Source organism: Eurypyga helias, unplaced genomic scaffold (assembly GCF_000690775.1).
Source record: "Eurypyga helias isolate BGI_N326 unplaced genomic scaffold, ASM69077v1 scaffold3839, whole genome shotgun sequence".
Lineage (NCBI taxonomy): Eukaryota > Metazoa > Chordata > Aves > Eurypygiformes > Eurypygidae > Eurypyga > Eurypyga helias.
The window spans coordinates 10,289-25,678 of NW_010273773.1; the positions used below are offsets into that span (position 1 = coordinate 10,289).

At 48.5% G+C, this 15,390-nt stretch overlaps 1 protein-coding gene across 1 annotated transcript in view; it reads right to left on the reverse strand.

Moving 5' to 3' along the window:
- Positions 1-15,390, reverse strand: part of ZC3H18 (zinc finger CCCH-type containing 18) — a gene marked incomplete at both ends in the record, with an annotated part of 31,608 nt that overhangs the window by 10,258 nt on the left and 5,960 nt on the right. The window contains 4 exons of the mRNA XM_010159582.1: positions 678-779; positions 2,316-2,441; positions 3,441-3,641; positions 15,122-15,390. The exon at positions 15,122-15,390 is cut by the window's right edge and continues 16 nt beyond it. Coding sequence (XP_010157884.1) covers positions 678-779; positions 2,316-2,441; positions 3,441-3,641; positions 15,122-15,390 — 698 coding nt within the window. The remainder of the gene's footprint in view (positions 1-677; positions 780-2,315; positions 2,442-3,440; positions 3,642-15,121) is intronic.

Genomic DNA, 15,390 nt, shown 5'->3' on the forward strand with positions numbered 1-15,390 from the left:
GGGGGAAGAGGAAAAATGCAGGTCAATAAGGTACAAGTGTGGCAAAGGGGATTGTCCCACATCCTGGAGAATTCAGGGGGATTCCCGTGGTGTAATTTATTTGCAGGTCACCTTAAAGGAGGTGACATCACTATGGGGTTGTGTCATCCTCCAACGTATCCCTAATTTACTACGTATTAGAGGAGTTTGTGAAATAGCCACTCCAAGCATTTAGAAGAGCAGGAGCACTGGCATAATCTGCCAAAACCAGTTTCATCGCTACGGTACTGTTTGAATCTGCCTCCAGTGTTAAAAGCAGATGAGGCTGAACTGTTTCTTTCTTCTAAGGCTGCATATTAAGTAGAGCCACAGTGGAGGAATGAATTCAACCGTCTTACAGCCCCTGAATAAACATATCTGCACACACAGAAGGTTCAAATAGTCAACGTGCATGTGTTTAAACATTCATGGATACATATAATACTTAAGGATACTTTTACTTATTAAATCCTAGTTAAACTGTACAAGTGTCATCATTTAATTAAATACGCAAAGCTAAGCACTCTTGTATGCAGGTCATATTTTGCATCTTCCATTTCTTCCTTAAACTGTCAGCAAGGTCAGAAGGGTCTGACTCAGGGATTAGGCTACTGTTTGGAGCCTCCTCCGCATTCTGTTATCCAAAGATGGAGCCTTACCCTTTCCCAGCAGGCGGTAATAACTCCCCTTTAGCCTTCGCTAGCGGCTTGTGTGGAGATGGTGTTGGAGAAGGAGAGGGTGAAGATGAGAAGGACCGGGATCTAGAAAGGAAGGACACATCACTCAGGGACCACAGAAGGCTTTGCTGGCTTTCAGTGCATCTAGCCACCACTCTCTCCTTCCGCTAGTGGCCACATCCCAGGAACTAGTCCCTGTGGGTCTGAGCACATACTAGTTTCATATTCGGACTCTGCTTAACAAAACCAACTTCTGTGACCAGAAGAGTGTTAGACATAGAAAACAAAAGGGAAAAGTAGTGTCGGCTGCAAGAGAGGCACTCTCAGGTATTCCACACCAGCACCTGAGGCTTTCTCCACCCTCTTTATTCTCTCCCTAGGAAAAGTATGTCTACAGGAAAGTACGGAGGATTTTGCCTTGCAAGTTCAGCATGATTTACTTCAACCTGCTTTATGTAACTCCTAGTGCCATCCACATCCCTTTAAACAGCAGCAAAAACCCCCCAATCCTAGGAAAGACAGACACAAAAAATACATCTAACCAGATATCTGTAGCTTCTGGAACACAATGAGAAAAACCAAGCAGTTTATCAGAGTCAACAGATCAAAGGGCAGAAGCTGCTTCCTACGACCAGGACTGACCGAAGAGGCAAGCACACCAGACGTTCGAGTGATGTACCCCATTGCCAAGGTGAAGTACCCTTCCTGCAGCCTTGTACTTCAGGGCCAGACACCTCGGTGACCGGCTTTCTGAAGGACTGGTAAGCACTTGGGTGCTCCTCACCGCCCTACCTTCAGAGAGAGGCATGCTAATCGAAGTGTCACCTATACTTGGCATTATCCTGCAAGGAACCGAGCCTGGAATTGCAGATGGAGGAAGGCCAGCCTGCTCCCCAGAAACACAGGTGTGCTTGCATGGAGATCAACTCCCTCCTGAGCCTTTCCTAGGAGAAACCGCCTCTCCAAAAGCGACAGTGTGCGCTCCCATCAACTGCGTGATCCGCTCTGGGTATCTGCGAGATTTCAGCTCCGAAGAGGTGCCTATCTAGGGAGCCAGTTCTCCTACTATGCATATTCCAGACTTGGGAAATTGTCTGCAGGGGCAAGGAAGTGGCAGAGTAATAAACATGCCTCTGTTTAATCAGCATGGGACACCGAATTGCTGCTTTGAAGTATCAGGACTATCACAAGACACAACTCCACGGACTGCTTTAATAAAGAAATGTGATTTGCCTCTTTAAATAGAGATTCCAGTGCAACAGAAAAAGAGATGCCAGTAACTTCTTCCAATCGTAAAACGCAAACGATGGCAACATTAATCTCAGCTAGGCTTCAACAACCGCTCAGCCACCACAGGCATGCGAAACAGCTGCGCCACAACAGCACCGTACTCGTGGGTGGGGGTACAGGGGAGAGGAGGGGGGCACTGACACCTTTGCTTCAGCCAACAACCAAACCTGCAGCCTGCCTTGCAGCCTGTTGTACTTCCCTCCCTCACGAAAGCGGTTTGAGTGTTTTATTTGAAGAGTTGGCTGTTTGCTCTTCAGCAGCAGTAAGGTAGCTGTCAGCAAGTGTTTGGAAAACAGTGCACCATTAGTGTCAAATCCAAGGAGCCCTTACCTGGACCTGCTGCCTGAGAACGAGCTGTGCCTTGACGAGCGACTAGAGTAAGAGCTGTAAGATGATGATCTGGAGCGAGATCGAGAGGAACCGGAACCGGAATAGGTGGATGAACGAGAAGAGGACCTGAAAGAAAAGCATTAAAACTCAGCACCTCTGAGACCAAGGTCTTGTTTCCAATATGCTCTTCCCAAGTTCTCAACCACTGCTCCAACAATTACCTTCCTTCTCCTCGGTGGTCTGCCAGCCTCTCCTCAGTCCCCCCTTTTAGAGGATCCCGTTGTTGCTACCCCCTGTGCACCCTTGAATAGGCCTCCCCTCCTTTAGCTCCTGACTTTCCATCCCTTTTTGAGGGCTCCTTCCACATAATTTGATGCCTTTTCACACAATCCCCTGATAGGTTGGGTCACAGAGGTGAGAAACCAGAAAAGTCTCAGGTGCAGTGATCCCAGCAAGAAAAGCCATCTACTTGAGGAGGGCTCTGGGTTTTAGATCCCTATCTTCAATTCAGCATGTTCCTCATTCCTCTTGGGATACTTCTTCCCCATCTTTTCAGGAGCTTCAAGTTCAAGCATTTAAAGAAAACGGATCCAGCTTATGCCTCAACTCTCCTAGATTCAGGGCACTGCTTTCCGAGAAGCGTGTTTTAAGTCGCACCCGTTGGTTTCCGAGCTCCACCGCAGCCCTTTAGGGCTCCTGTCAAGCCTCCACAACCCCAGTTTTTCCCCAGTAGCACCACCATGTTCTCCATGGAGTGGGCTCAGTTCATCCTTCCAGCACTCCTGGAGTGAAAAGACTCCAATTCTTAAAGCTTCCAGATCCTTCTGCTCCTATTAAGGTCAGTTTTCACCTAGGTGAGCTGCTAACCATCTGAACTGCTCCCAAGTCTAATTTCCCTGAAGAATGACTTTTCCAAGGACCTGTCTTAGCTCACATCACAGCAACCATAGTTACGGGCCCCCTTCAGCTTCCACCTCACTACCTATATGCCAGTGTCTGGAGCTGAGCAGCAAGTCTTGAACCTGCTTTCCTAAATACCTCAACACCTTCCACTGCCAGAGTCACAGCACGTCCCCCGACACACTAACAAGGCTCGGACGGGACACGCTCTTCGCCTTCACTCACCTTGAAGAGCCAGAAGCAGATGCTGAAGAAGCAGAGGTTTTTCGGCGCCTACGTGCACGGCTGGGAGAGACAGAAACACCGAGTTTCTTTTTGGGGGACTTGGATCGACGCCAGGGGTCCTTCCATTCGTCCGCCCTCTTCGACTGAGTGGTGGTAATTGTGGTTGCCTCCTTCTCCTTCTTTGGTGGCTCAGGCTGACGGCTGGAAAACAGAGGAGTTGGGTAGCTGGGACTTTTTTTTAAGATGTAGTAAAGCTAAAAGAAACATAGGGCCAGGAAAAGCTCTCAGAAATTTATCCTTTGTACCAGTACCAGCTCTTAACCACCACTGCAGGATATTCAGCATAATTTTTGGGTGACAAAGCCTTAGAACAGTTATTCTGTAAATCAGTGACTGCAAGCCCATCCAAACGGCAGTAGCTGCAGGTCTGTGAACTACTCTGTCGCACTGACCAAGCAGTGACCTGCCAGCTCATTTCAGCTTTGGCTTTTGGCCTCCAAGGAGCAGACACACACACATGTAAGAGGCAACGGGAAACCTGGATCTGCCTGTGCCAAGTAGCTAGAGCTGGAGGAACCTCAACCTGGTAGGCAACCCCCAACACAACTGAACACTAAACAGAGCCTAAACTACATAGTCTGGGACTAAGGACAGACCTCGAGCGCGTGCCTGAAACGCTGTCTCGATACAGCAAACTGCTGGAAACAACCAGCAGGCACCAAGAGATGCAGCCTGAACTCCTGTCCTACAGTTCCCTTATCAGAACATCACATGGGACTGTGTCACAAGCCTCACCGCAGCCAAGGCACATTGATCTGTTCTTACCCTTACAAAGGGGGCTGTTACCTCATCAGCTGAGCATAAAGCACTTTATAATGGCTGTTCTATCACCACATTATTCTCTAGGTGCTCATAAACAGCATCAAACACGTGCTCTCCTGTTGTTGATAGCTGAGAAGATGTGACGAGTCAGGCTAGATACCCTCCATCTCCTCCCTTCCCCTTTAAGGGCTCTAGTTGCGTTTCCCCTTTCTCTTTGGTTCTTTAGGCTTCTCTTCTCCTCACAACCCTCTGAAAATAATTCAGCACTAACATTTCAGCAGCTGCACCACATAGTTCCTTAGGTACTCCAGGCTGAGTACCTTCAGGCCTAGACTTTATCACCTCTCTTATCTATGAGTAATTTAACCTGGGATTTTTCCTGACCCTTAGCCTAATCTGCACACGACTGTTCGAATACCTGCTCACAGCCTTCTCCTCGGGTTTTAGGCAAAGTTTGTGTTTGCTTAAAGGTTTCTGAAGTCCATCATACTCATCAAATTACCAGTAGAGTGATGCCTTTATTCCTTTTCTCAAAGTAATGAACGCTCTCGCTCTGAGAATCTGGGGGAGGAAAAGCACCGTCCATCTCTGGGTTCAGCCAGTACCACCCCATTAGTCACACGACTGAAGCAACCACTCCCCACACAACTTCCTCTACCTTTTGCGATAAAAAAAGCAACCTCCAAGTCTTCTAATAATTCTATGGCCTACACTTCCTGCCACAACACTTTTTCAACAGCCAGCAGGATAATTAATGCTCTTCATTAGTAGTCTGTTCTGCCCTTTGAAGGCTTCACTAAGAAGTCTCTCCTCCTTGCTTGGCAGTATTAAAACAGCCTCAACACAGTGAAAACTCCTACGGCCTTTCGCTTTTTTCCCAACTCCAGAACGTGGATATGCTGACTCTGAAGTCCAGTACAGCATCCTACTCTTTCCGTACCCCTGCTGACGTAACTACAGCAATTTTACAATTTGTCCCACATCTACCTCAATATATACGGAATTTTACAGGATGAGAAACTCTTCTTACACACTCGCCTCTCCCACAAATCTCATTCCAGCCTCAGAAGGGGATGCTTACGTATTAGCGCAGAAAATTGCTGACCGCCTCGTAAGAGTCCCAAGCAGGGTTATGGCTCAGCATTATTCACCAGCACCTTCACTTAGCATCATCACCCCTTCCAGCACTGCTCTAACATTTAACTGTTTATTATGCGTAACTATAGCTATTTAACACAGCACATGTTATATGCAGCGAGCTGGTCTGGTTTTCCACATTACAGCCACAACTATATCCGAGTATCCACTCGTGGAGGAAGACCGACTCTGAATACGGGGTTGAGATAGACTGGATCTGTTATTTACACTCTGATAACACTCAAAACAGTCATAGCAGGGGTCAAGCTCTTGCTCCAGTAGTACAACCTCCTTTTGAAGCCATCCTGACCTCTGGAATATCTTCGAAACAACTAAGTGCAAAGCAGGAAGAAAAAGGTCGGGAACAGCCTACACACCTTGCACCAAGCAGCAGGTGAAGAGCAGCAGAAAGGAGGAAGAGAACACCACGTGAGGATGCTCCTAACACCAGACTGCGTCCCACTCTGATGTCCCTTCCCAAGGGACCACACTCCGCATGCTTTGGAGATGCAGGGGGAATATTCTGCTGGCACAGGTGGACAGAGACAGTTCCACCTCATGACCTGGATAAAGCCTGCTGAGCAGCTTTTCACTGCAGTGTCCAAGGTGACAAACACGAAAGTCAGCAATTAATGAATGACCTTGCCCCTTCTCCAGGCTCAACCCTCTCCTACAGTAGTTTCCAGAAAGAAAAGGCTCCTACAGAATTTATTCTCTGTCTCTCTGTCACAGCAACGTGCCCACATCCATGTCTAAGAGCAGCACATCCTGGGAGCTGGACCTCAGCTCCAACCCCACGTGGGAACAACTTACGCTGAACTCCCCGACTTGGGCATGAGCTTGGAGCAAAGCTGACTATGAAAGCAAATCTCATCACTTGCACCTATTACCTGGTTTGATGCAATTCTCTCTCGATGAAGTCATTTTCTGGAGGAAAGGTTTTTTTCCCCAGGAAAACCACAACAGAAAGCCTCATTTCTGCATATGCTTTGGCTTTTTGACTCAGCAGTAAATACGTTAGCACACTAGAGTCGAGAACGAAAGACAATGCTCGTGTCAGGACGTTTTCAAAGTCTTTCCTCAAGAGCTACCTGCATGCCCAGTGTGTGGCATCACCAAATAAACTCGTTCAACTTCACGAGGGACAGGTATCTAATGCCGCTCGTCTCCTCCAGTGGAATTCAGGAGTCAGAATTGAAACTAAGCCGGAGCAACTGCCAAGCTCCTCACCATTCGCCTTAACAAACATGTTGATTACAGCCGGTATGAGTTTCACTGGAGAGGCTAGTAGCCCATGAAACAGTCAGTCTTTCAACCCGATCTGCTCCCACAGACTGATACCGTGCCATTCCTGGGATGAAAGCCGTAAGGCTCGCAGAGGAAAGCCCACTGAGCCGAGGCAGCCAGCCTGTGGCTCCCAGCCCAGATCAGGCAGGATAGCCGCTCCTGGGTTCAACCCTGAGAAGGGCTTCCTCCTCGATTTCGCTCTTCCAACTGCGTAATTTTCTCCTCCCACCTTGTGCTGGATCTAGTGCCTGTTGGAACTCTCCATGTGCCAACTCAACTCCTTCAGTCAACGGGGAGAGAGAGGAAAAACACCCCATAAAAAATAAAAGTAGTTTGCTGCTGGCTCAGCAAGTTAACCAACCCAAGGCAGGGTCTGAACAACTGTGAGCTGACCCACAGCAAAGAGGGGAAGGAAGGAGAGAAGAACCTGGCTGCTTCAGGCCGGCAAGCCATGAGATAGACTCATGGCACGTTCTGAGTTCATCCTCAGCCCGGCACAGTTACCCAGGATGCTGCAGGCAATCCTAACGCGCGTGGGCACAGCGAATGGCTGGCCAAAGCACACGTGGGAATCCCCGTCTCCTCTTTCACCAAATTCCAATTTTTAGGAGTAACTACCTAATTAAAAAAAAAAAATTAGAGGGAATCAAAGAGACAGACTGATCAAAAGCAGCTTAATTTCCTCCCAGAGCCCCGAGGAGCAGCATCCCGTGCCACCAGGGCACGAGCAAGGTCTGCAGAGCTTCGCTATTTCCGAAGCCCATTTTAACTTTAAAATAACTAAATGCTTTATTTTCCAGAACGAACACATTAATGCATTTTTGGCTGGAATTTAATTACAGCAATCAAGCGGAGAACTGAAGCTGAACGTGGCTTTGGCAACGAGAGGAGGAACAAAGGCAGATCCAGCTGGCGACGCAAACCGCAGCGTAGGTCAGCCAGCTCCCAACCGCGTGCGCTCCGGCTCCCAAATAAACCCTGTTGGAAGCGCGTCACTGAATTCGACAAGAATTTGGAGGGGGGAAAAGCAGAGCTTGTTTTCCTCCTCATGTATTATGCAAATGACGACGAAGCATTTCTAATCTTAGAGGGGAAAATAAGGTTGCCGAGGGAGAGTGCTTCCTTCCTTCCCCCTCCCCACGGCTCCCAGAGGTTAACGCAACCCTTATCACCCACGGTCACCAGTGACGTCAGCCTGGCTGCAGGGCTACTGTTTTGGCCGGCAGTTACAGCTCGGTTTTCTGAAAGACGGAAGTCCACCGACAATTTAAAAGCCTTTTCGTTTCTTGCAGGAAAGCGAGCGTTGCGTCAGCAGCGCCAGGGCGAGTTTTCCTTTGGTGTCAGTGGAATTTTCCAGAGGAAGCGAACTCGAGGAATGACTGGAGCCATGTGCCAAGCGTGAAGGAACCAAAGTTAACTCTCTGGCACACGGCAGATTTTTTTTCCCCGTCTTGGCACAATCAAGTCGCTTGTGTGGCCGGAGGGGGGACAACAGCTCCCAAAAGCCACCTACGTGCAGCTACGCTGGGAAACACTGAACCTCGGAGCCGGTGCTAATTGATCTCAGCAAAATATTAGCAAAGGATATGCTTTTCTCAAGATGTTTCGATGTAAAGTGGAGTTATCAGTTGCTTAAAAAAAAAAAAAAAAAAAAAGAGGTTTCTTCAAAGCCTGATGGGGAGAGGCTTTGAAATTAAATAGTGGAGATATAATCTGAACCTACAGTATGAAATCATCACAGCAGGTAGATAAACATACCCGAGATGTGATCTACCCTAAGGGCTGAGCATTTCAAGCCTTGAGAGCCTCCCCTACATGAGAGGTACCTGCACGCAGCGATTCTGCCCTGGCCTTGGCAAGGTTTTAATAAAATCCAGCGTGTGGGATCTCTCCAGTAATTCCACCTCTGAGATGCCAAAGAAAAACACATTCCTTGAGATCCACGTCTGAGTCACTCGATGCCATTCATCTCGACCTACGGTTACGAAACCCATCTGTCTCCTTTTACTGTGGAAGCAAAGGCAGAAGCTCCAGAACCATGGAGACTAACAAAAACTCCAGTCAACAGCAACAGCTTGTGGAGAACTCTGACAAGCTTTGCCCATTTGGTTTGTGGATAGCTTTTATTATGGCTAACCTCCCCAAACGAACTGGGAGCGTAAATGAAAGCGAAGCCGTCTAACCAGGTGCCACTGCTCCGGCTGGAAGCTGCACCACAAAAATCGGGGATGTAAACAAGCCATTACAATGTTTATTACCGCAGCGTCACCATCCAAGGCGCTTGACTGAGTCTGAAGAACTGCAGAGCTGCACGGGGCATGTTGTGTACGTGGGGAAAAGGGAAATCCTCTTCTGGGCAACACTGCATGGTATATGCGCTGCAGGCAGTATGGCAGACCCGCTGTGGGTGGGAGGAACAGGGGTTCGGCTCAAGCTGGAGCCGATACACCTCACTCCAGCCAGGAAACCCAATGGCTGGGGCCGTTTGCTTCTCTGAACTCACTGCACTCTAAGGAGCCGCTCAGGGAAGGTGCGGACACTTGGACAGCAAATCCCTGCCTCCTGACGGAGGCTGCTTCCCCAACTCAGTAGTTTCTCATGGATGGAAGGCTAATTCCAAGTGCTCCAGGGTCTTACCGATGCCTGACGCAAAACCAGGAGGAGCACGCTGCTGTCTATCCTGCCTGCTGTTCCCCCTTTGGCAGGACAAACAGGAACAAATTAAGGATTTCTTATAAGAAAAAGCAGACATTTGCACAGGGAAAACTAAGAGGAGAAAAAATCCACCCGCCTACTGCACCATCTTTATACAACAGGACGCGATGCTGTTACTAAGCCCACCAAAACACCTAGCTCTGAGCAACAGCTGCTTTTGTACCAAGCCCCTGCCAACCACACTCAAACAATGGGGAGCAGATCCAGCCAGCAGCATGCACGGGGAGACTGCCAGAAGCTGTCGGGAAAGATGACGACGACCCAGGAACACTTAGAATTACAGATTCTTCCAAAAAAACGGGTTCAGTCGGTTCGTGATCACACACAGTTGTGAATCACTCCATTTGCATTCCCCTTACTTTTGCCACTCCTTTATCTAATCAACCTCATTCCAACACTTTCTAACTTGCAGGCCCTGGGTAACCTGCATTCATTGATTTTAGACTCCGGGTTATCCTGTTCCTTAACACGCTCACTGCAGAGATTAACAACGAGCTACTACAAAGACAACTTGAACGAGCTTGGAAAAATAACGCAAGGGTGAGCTCTGCCAAGAGAGCACGTAACCTTCTGTCCCAGGGTCTGCAGCGTTTCATCTCAGACCTCAGAATCAAGGGCGACTGCCACCCCAAGAGAAGCTAGAAGGAAGCATAACGCTCCTTGCTGGAAGGGTTTTATGAGGGATTGATGATTTCCTGAAGAACAGCTGCCCTTTCTGACATTGCTTTAAATTTCACAGCGTCCCCACTTGCAGGTGTTATTTTTATTTTTTAATGGCTGCATAAGTGCCCTCCATCGATAATCTCTAGCTGAAGAAAGTTTCCTTCCAAAAAAAAACCTGCTGTTGTGCGTGCGATAATCACAGGTCGGTTCACCGGGACATTGCTCCTTCCCGGCAGCTTTGGAGCTGCTGTCACCTCCTGTCCAGACTCTGGGACATCTGAGGACAACAGCCTCCTCTCCTCACCTAGCTTGGCACCACTGTCCCACGGATTCTGGGGTCCGAATCACAGGTTTAGACCAAACACATCCACATGGAAACAGCCGTTAGGTCAAACTTCAGGACAAACTTCCTCAAGAAACGGAGGTGACAAGTTCCTCACCCAAAGGTTGATTTTGCCATGCTGCACAACATTCTGGGCAGAATTTCCCGGCACCTCTCGGAGGTGGGAAAGAAACCAATGCCCGTCTCAGACCTGCAGCATGGGATTGCTGCTGCTTCCTCCTCCCTGCTTGATGGACAACCCCCTAGTGCTACCCCAGCCAAGAGGGCAGCGATACGGAGGCTGCTGCTCTTGCCAGTGGGTCCAGTTCCTCAATGTCCCTCAGTGCTGTGGAAATACAACCCCTAACAGGTCACAGGACGCTAACTGCATTGCTTCATGCACTTCTGAAACAACCAGGTTTGCTCCAACGATGGCAAGATAAAGACCTATGCAACAATAGAAGGATTAAAGGAAATTACTATTTCTGTGCGCAGGGCCTCTGCTCATAGCTAAAGGCCAGCAGCGCTGTGGCTGCATCCAGCTCCTGGCTAAGAACATCTCGCACTGTTGTTTCTTCAGACAATGTATTTCATGCCACTTTATCCCTGAAATGCTTTGCACAACAGTGAGCTGCACCAGCAAGATAGAGATATAAAGCAGAAATTTTGCACTCAGCAAAATCAGGCACAGCCTGAGGCATCAGAACTCGTTCTGGAGATGGGGAGCACCAGGACAGAGAGCCAAGTTATCCCTCTAACTGATCATAAAGCGTCCCGGCTTGCTTAAGTGTTCGATGCCCGAGGAGGGAGGAGGGGGAGGAACAATTTTACCAGCATTGCAATCTCAGATTATAAACTTCTTGGAGTGCTCATTTTAAGCTTGGGAAAAGAAAACCACCACAGCATAAAGCAGCAGTTGCACACTCCTTCAAAAAAAGCCCAATCCACACGTGACAATCCCATTGGAAGCCCAAACACTGCAGCCTCTTCTTTTAAGAGGTTCAAGAAGCAACATTTGCCACTGAATCCGTTAGAGCCTTGGTTTGTCGTTAAATTCTAATCCTCCTCATCTGCAGCAAGCAGTGATGCCAGGAAGTCCTCTGGCTTCTTGGTGTTATTAGCTTTAACTGCTCTGCTGCTGTTTGGACATCAGATTAAACCTTCCTGCTTTCAATATAATGGAAAGGGAGTTTGTTTCCATGTTCCTGGCTATCAGCTTTGAGGTTTTTTTCCCCATCCCTTTCAACTCTGCATTCTCTATGTTGTTTGTTTCTTTCTCCAGCCTCTACCTGAGGGAGCTCTTATGCTGATGGACAGACCAGCATCTACCTGTAATTACAGACATCCCAAGCTCTCCCTTTGGCAAAGCTCCTCACCGCTTGCACAACCCCCGTGGAGCAGTTTTCCAATCTCCCCAGCTCATTAGTAAGGGAAGAGCAGGGCTGCGTAGGCTCCGGCTGGAAGCGGCACTGCCTTTGGTGCAGGAATGTTAACGGGCAGCTGCCTGCAGCCTGGCGAGAGCCATCCCATCGCCACATGACGCCTGGAAAGGCCGGACTTGCCAAAAGCTGGGATCTAGTGATTAGGGAAAGCCCGGAATCTATAAATAGACCCACAGGTGAGCACTACGTCACTAACGTGCATCCTGCTGCCCAGGAAGCGCGAAGCAATCACCAGCGTTTTACACATTAAACAAACTCGGGAGCTGCTTAATCCCAAGGTGCCAATCCTGACCCTCTGCAGCATGGCACGAAGGTATTTGGAGAAAAGGTGAGACGGCTCGAACCGTTGCACTGCCACGAGGAAGTGTGGAGCCTGTCAAAAAGGCTACGTGGGACACAACGGCACTGCCCAGAGCCAAGTCACACCGTAAACGTGACGGAGGCTTTTGGGGAATGCAGCGTAGGGATACACAAACCGCTGGGCGAGGGCCGTCTTCTCCAAGGGGGACAAGGTTAAGTTATGCTTTCACTTGGTTTAAAAGCTTTGTCAAAAAGGGTTTCTGCAGCTTTATTTTCTCTGCATACACCTGTAAATGCTGTAGTAAGTGTTCATGCTCACATTGTTTTCAACAGTGGGGACCAAAGTCGCATTAAGAGTGCTCGGAAAGCTGCCTTCGACAACACAGGGCTTTGGGGTTTACTTGTAATTATTCCCAGTAATTCCACTCTCTTCTAAGGGGCAATACTGTGTGTGGCTGCTGACCTAAGATTTGAGTATTTTTTGGGGTCTTAAAGCTTTCTGCTCAGTATCACCTCCGTGTTCAAGGCAAAATTTACAAACGCTTCTCGCCACCAACTTTTAAAGTCTCGCCCAAACGAAGCCAAAAGCAAGCCCTGCTTGCTGTTGTCCCTCTCTCCCAGCTCTGTGCCTGGCCCTACAGTCACCAGCATTTGCATTGCAGGACAAAGCCGAGGACACTTCCAGCGCTAACTCCTCTACGATCCGCTTCTAGAAAGAACAGCAGACTTAAAACAAAAACCAGTGAAGAAGCGTACCAAGGACTCTTTTTTTAGTTACCAAGACTCATCTTAAAAAGCTTTTTGGGGACCCAAGAGGCATCCACAGCTCCCTGCACAGTGTTTGTGTCAGAGAGGGGGCACGGGAACGAAGCAGGGAACTTGTATCCACAAAGCAGGTAGCACCACAAACTCTGTAAATCCCATCTTGGCTCACAGATGGTGACACGGGGCAAGACAGATCAAAGATTGGTGAGCACAGCTCCTGCAGAGCAAACCTTGGGCAGCACTAATAGCGAAAGCTCTCCCCCAAAGCCCTGCCCCATGACCTGGCATGAGTGTCAAGGGAAGGAGCAAGCAGCAGCCTCAGCCTAGCACACAGCAATCCTGGCCACTGTGACTGTTAATGACTAACAAACCTGAGCGGCCAATCAGCTGATGTCACTTTCATCATCATCATCACATGGTTCTGGACAGCAATATCTCTTCCATCACTCACCCAACATGAGCACAAACCGACAGCAAATGTGGTAATTAAGGTGCACAAATTACGGTTGTAAGTGAAGATTATAATTAAAGTTAGCATATAATTAAATGTATTCCTATAACTGCTCTGACACTGTTACTGCACCCAAAGCGCTCACAAGACACTTTCAAACTGTTCTGAAACCGTGACTTCCTCTTGGAAACTGAGGGTCATCATCAAAACTCAGCTTTCCTTCTAGTCACGCATATAAAAAAACACGGATTTTTATACTTTTATATCAGATTCAAGACTAAACCCTGCTCCCACCTGAAACCACACAATTCCACATGGCACCTCCTTCCAGGCCTTCTTATCCCTGTTCTTTGTTAAAACACACCTCCTCACACTCAGGATGTTTTACACCTTCCTGTAGTGCTTGAGAACAAGAGACATCAGACAAAAAAAGCTCCAGCATATCTTGGCATACAGCTTTCCTGCACCCCTTTGCCCCAGCATGCACATACACACGCTTGTGTGTCTACATGTTCCTCGACATCCCGTCAGAAGACTCCATTTGCCACTCCTTCCAAGACACTGACACTGCTTATCGGCTTTCCCAGAGATGTTCTTCAGCAAAATACTTTTCTCTGATTCTGAACCAAAAAGATGCTGTGACATTAGAAACTCCTGTAAGCCAAGTTCTATACTATACTGTGCTTTACCGATATGCCTAACACAGTACGCTGGTAAGCCACGGTACTTAAATGACTGACAGAGGAACAAATTAGGATTTGCTTTTGAAATCCCTAGACTTTTCATCTGTCTGGTTCAATTTTTAATTTCACACAGGTCAGAACTAGGATTTTCAGAAGAAATGGGCAGAGACAAAGAAACCTGACTCCAGACTGCAATTCCCCAGTAACACCTAGTGTCAACTCATTTCAAGGCATACAATGCCTTTACCTTTTCTAGCCCCTTTTAGTTTTAACTAATACATTTCCACATACTTTCGCTATCCAAACACTCCCAAACCAGCACTGGTTCTTGTCAAAGGACATTTGCCAAGGCCTCAAAGAGAGTCACGACCATCTGCACGACCCTCTCGGCACTGGGGACTGAGCCAGCCTCCCAGGACGTACTCCAGCCTCAAGGGAAGAGGGACAATCTGAACATCTCCATACCTCCAGCACACACGCTGTCCTCCTTTCACAGCCAGGTCATAGAATCTTTTAGGTTTGAAAAGACCTTTAAGATCATCAAGACCAACCATTAATCCAGCACTGCAAAGCCCACCACTAAACCATGTCCCTAAGCACCTCAGAACTCCCGCCAGGGATAGTGACTCCACCACCTCCCTGGGCAGACCATTACAGTGGCTGACAACCCTTTCCGTGAAGAAATTTTCCATAATATCCAATCTAAACCTCCCCTGGCACAACTTGAGTCTGTTTCCTTCTGTCCTGTCACTTGGGAGACCAACTTCCCCCTCTCCACAACCTGCTTTCAGGGAGTTGCAGAGCGCAGCAAGGTCCCCCCTGAGACTCCTCTTTTCCAGGCTGAACACCCCCAGCTCCCTAAGCCGCTCCTCACAGTACCGGTTCTATGCACACTGGGTTCTAACCAACGTTTTAGCTCCACTTAGTGGCCAGCAAAGCTCATTGAAAGCGTTGCCTTTCAAAACTACTGCTTTACTCAAGAGTTGTGGACAATAGGGATCGTCTCCCCTCTCATCAGCATGAGCCTGGTTCGTGATCCACAGCTAAACCAACATCAACTGAAACAGGAAGCCTGCATTGCAGCGAACACTTACCTTGGTAACAGTGGCGACCGGGGCTTTGGTTTTTCTTTCTCCTTTTCACGTTCCCTGTCCCGGTCTCGGTCCCTGTCCCGGTCCCTGTGCTGCCTGTCTTTTTCATCTCTCTTCACTCGTTCTCTCTCACGTTCCCACTCTTCTTTCCGCCGCTGGCGCTCCTTGTCGCGCTCCCGTTCCCTTTCTCGTTCTCGCTCCCGCTGGCGCCGCTCCCGTTCCCGCTCTCGCTCCCTCTCGCGTTCCCTTTCTCGTTGTCTGTTCTCTCTTTC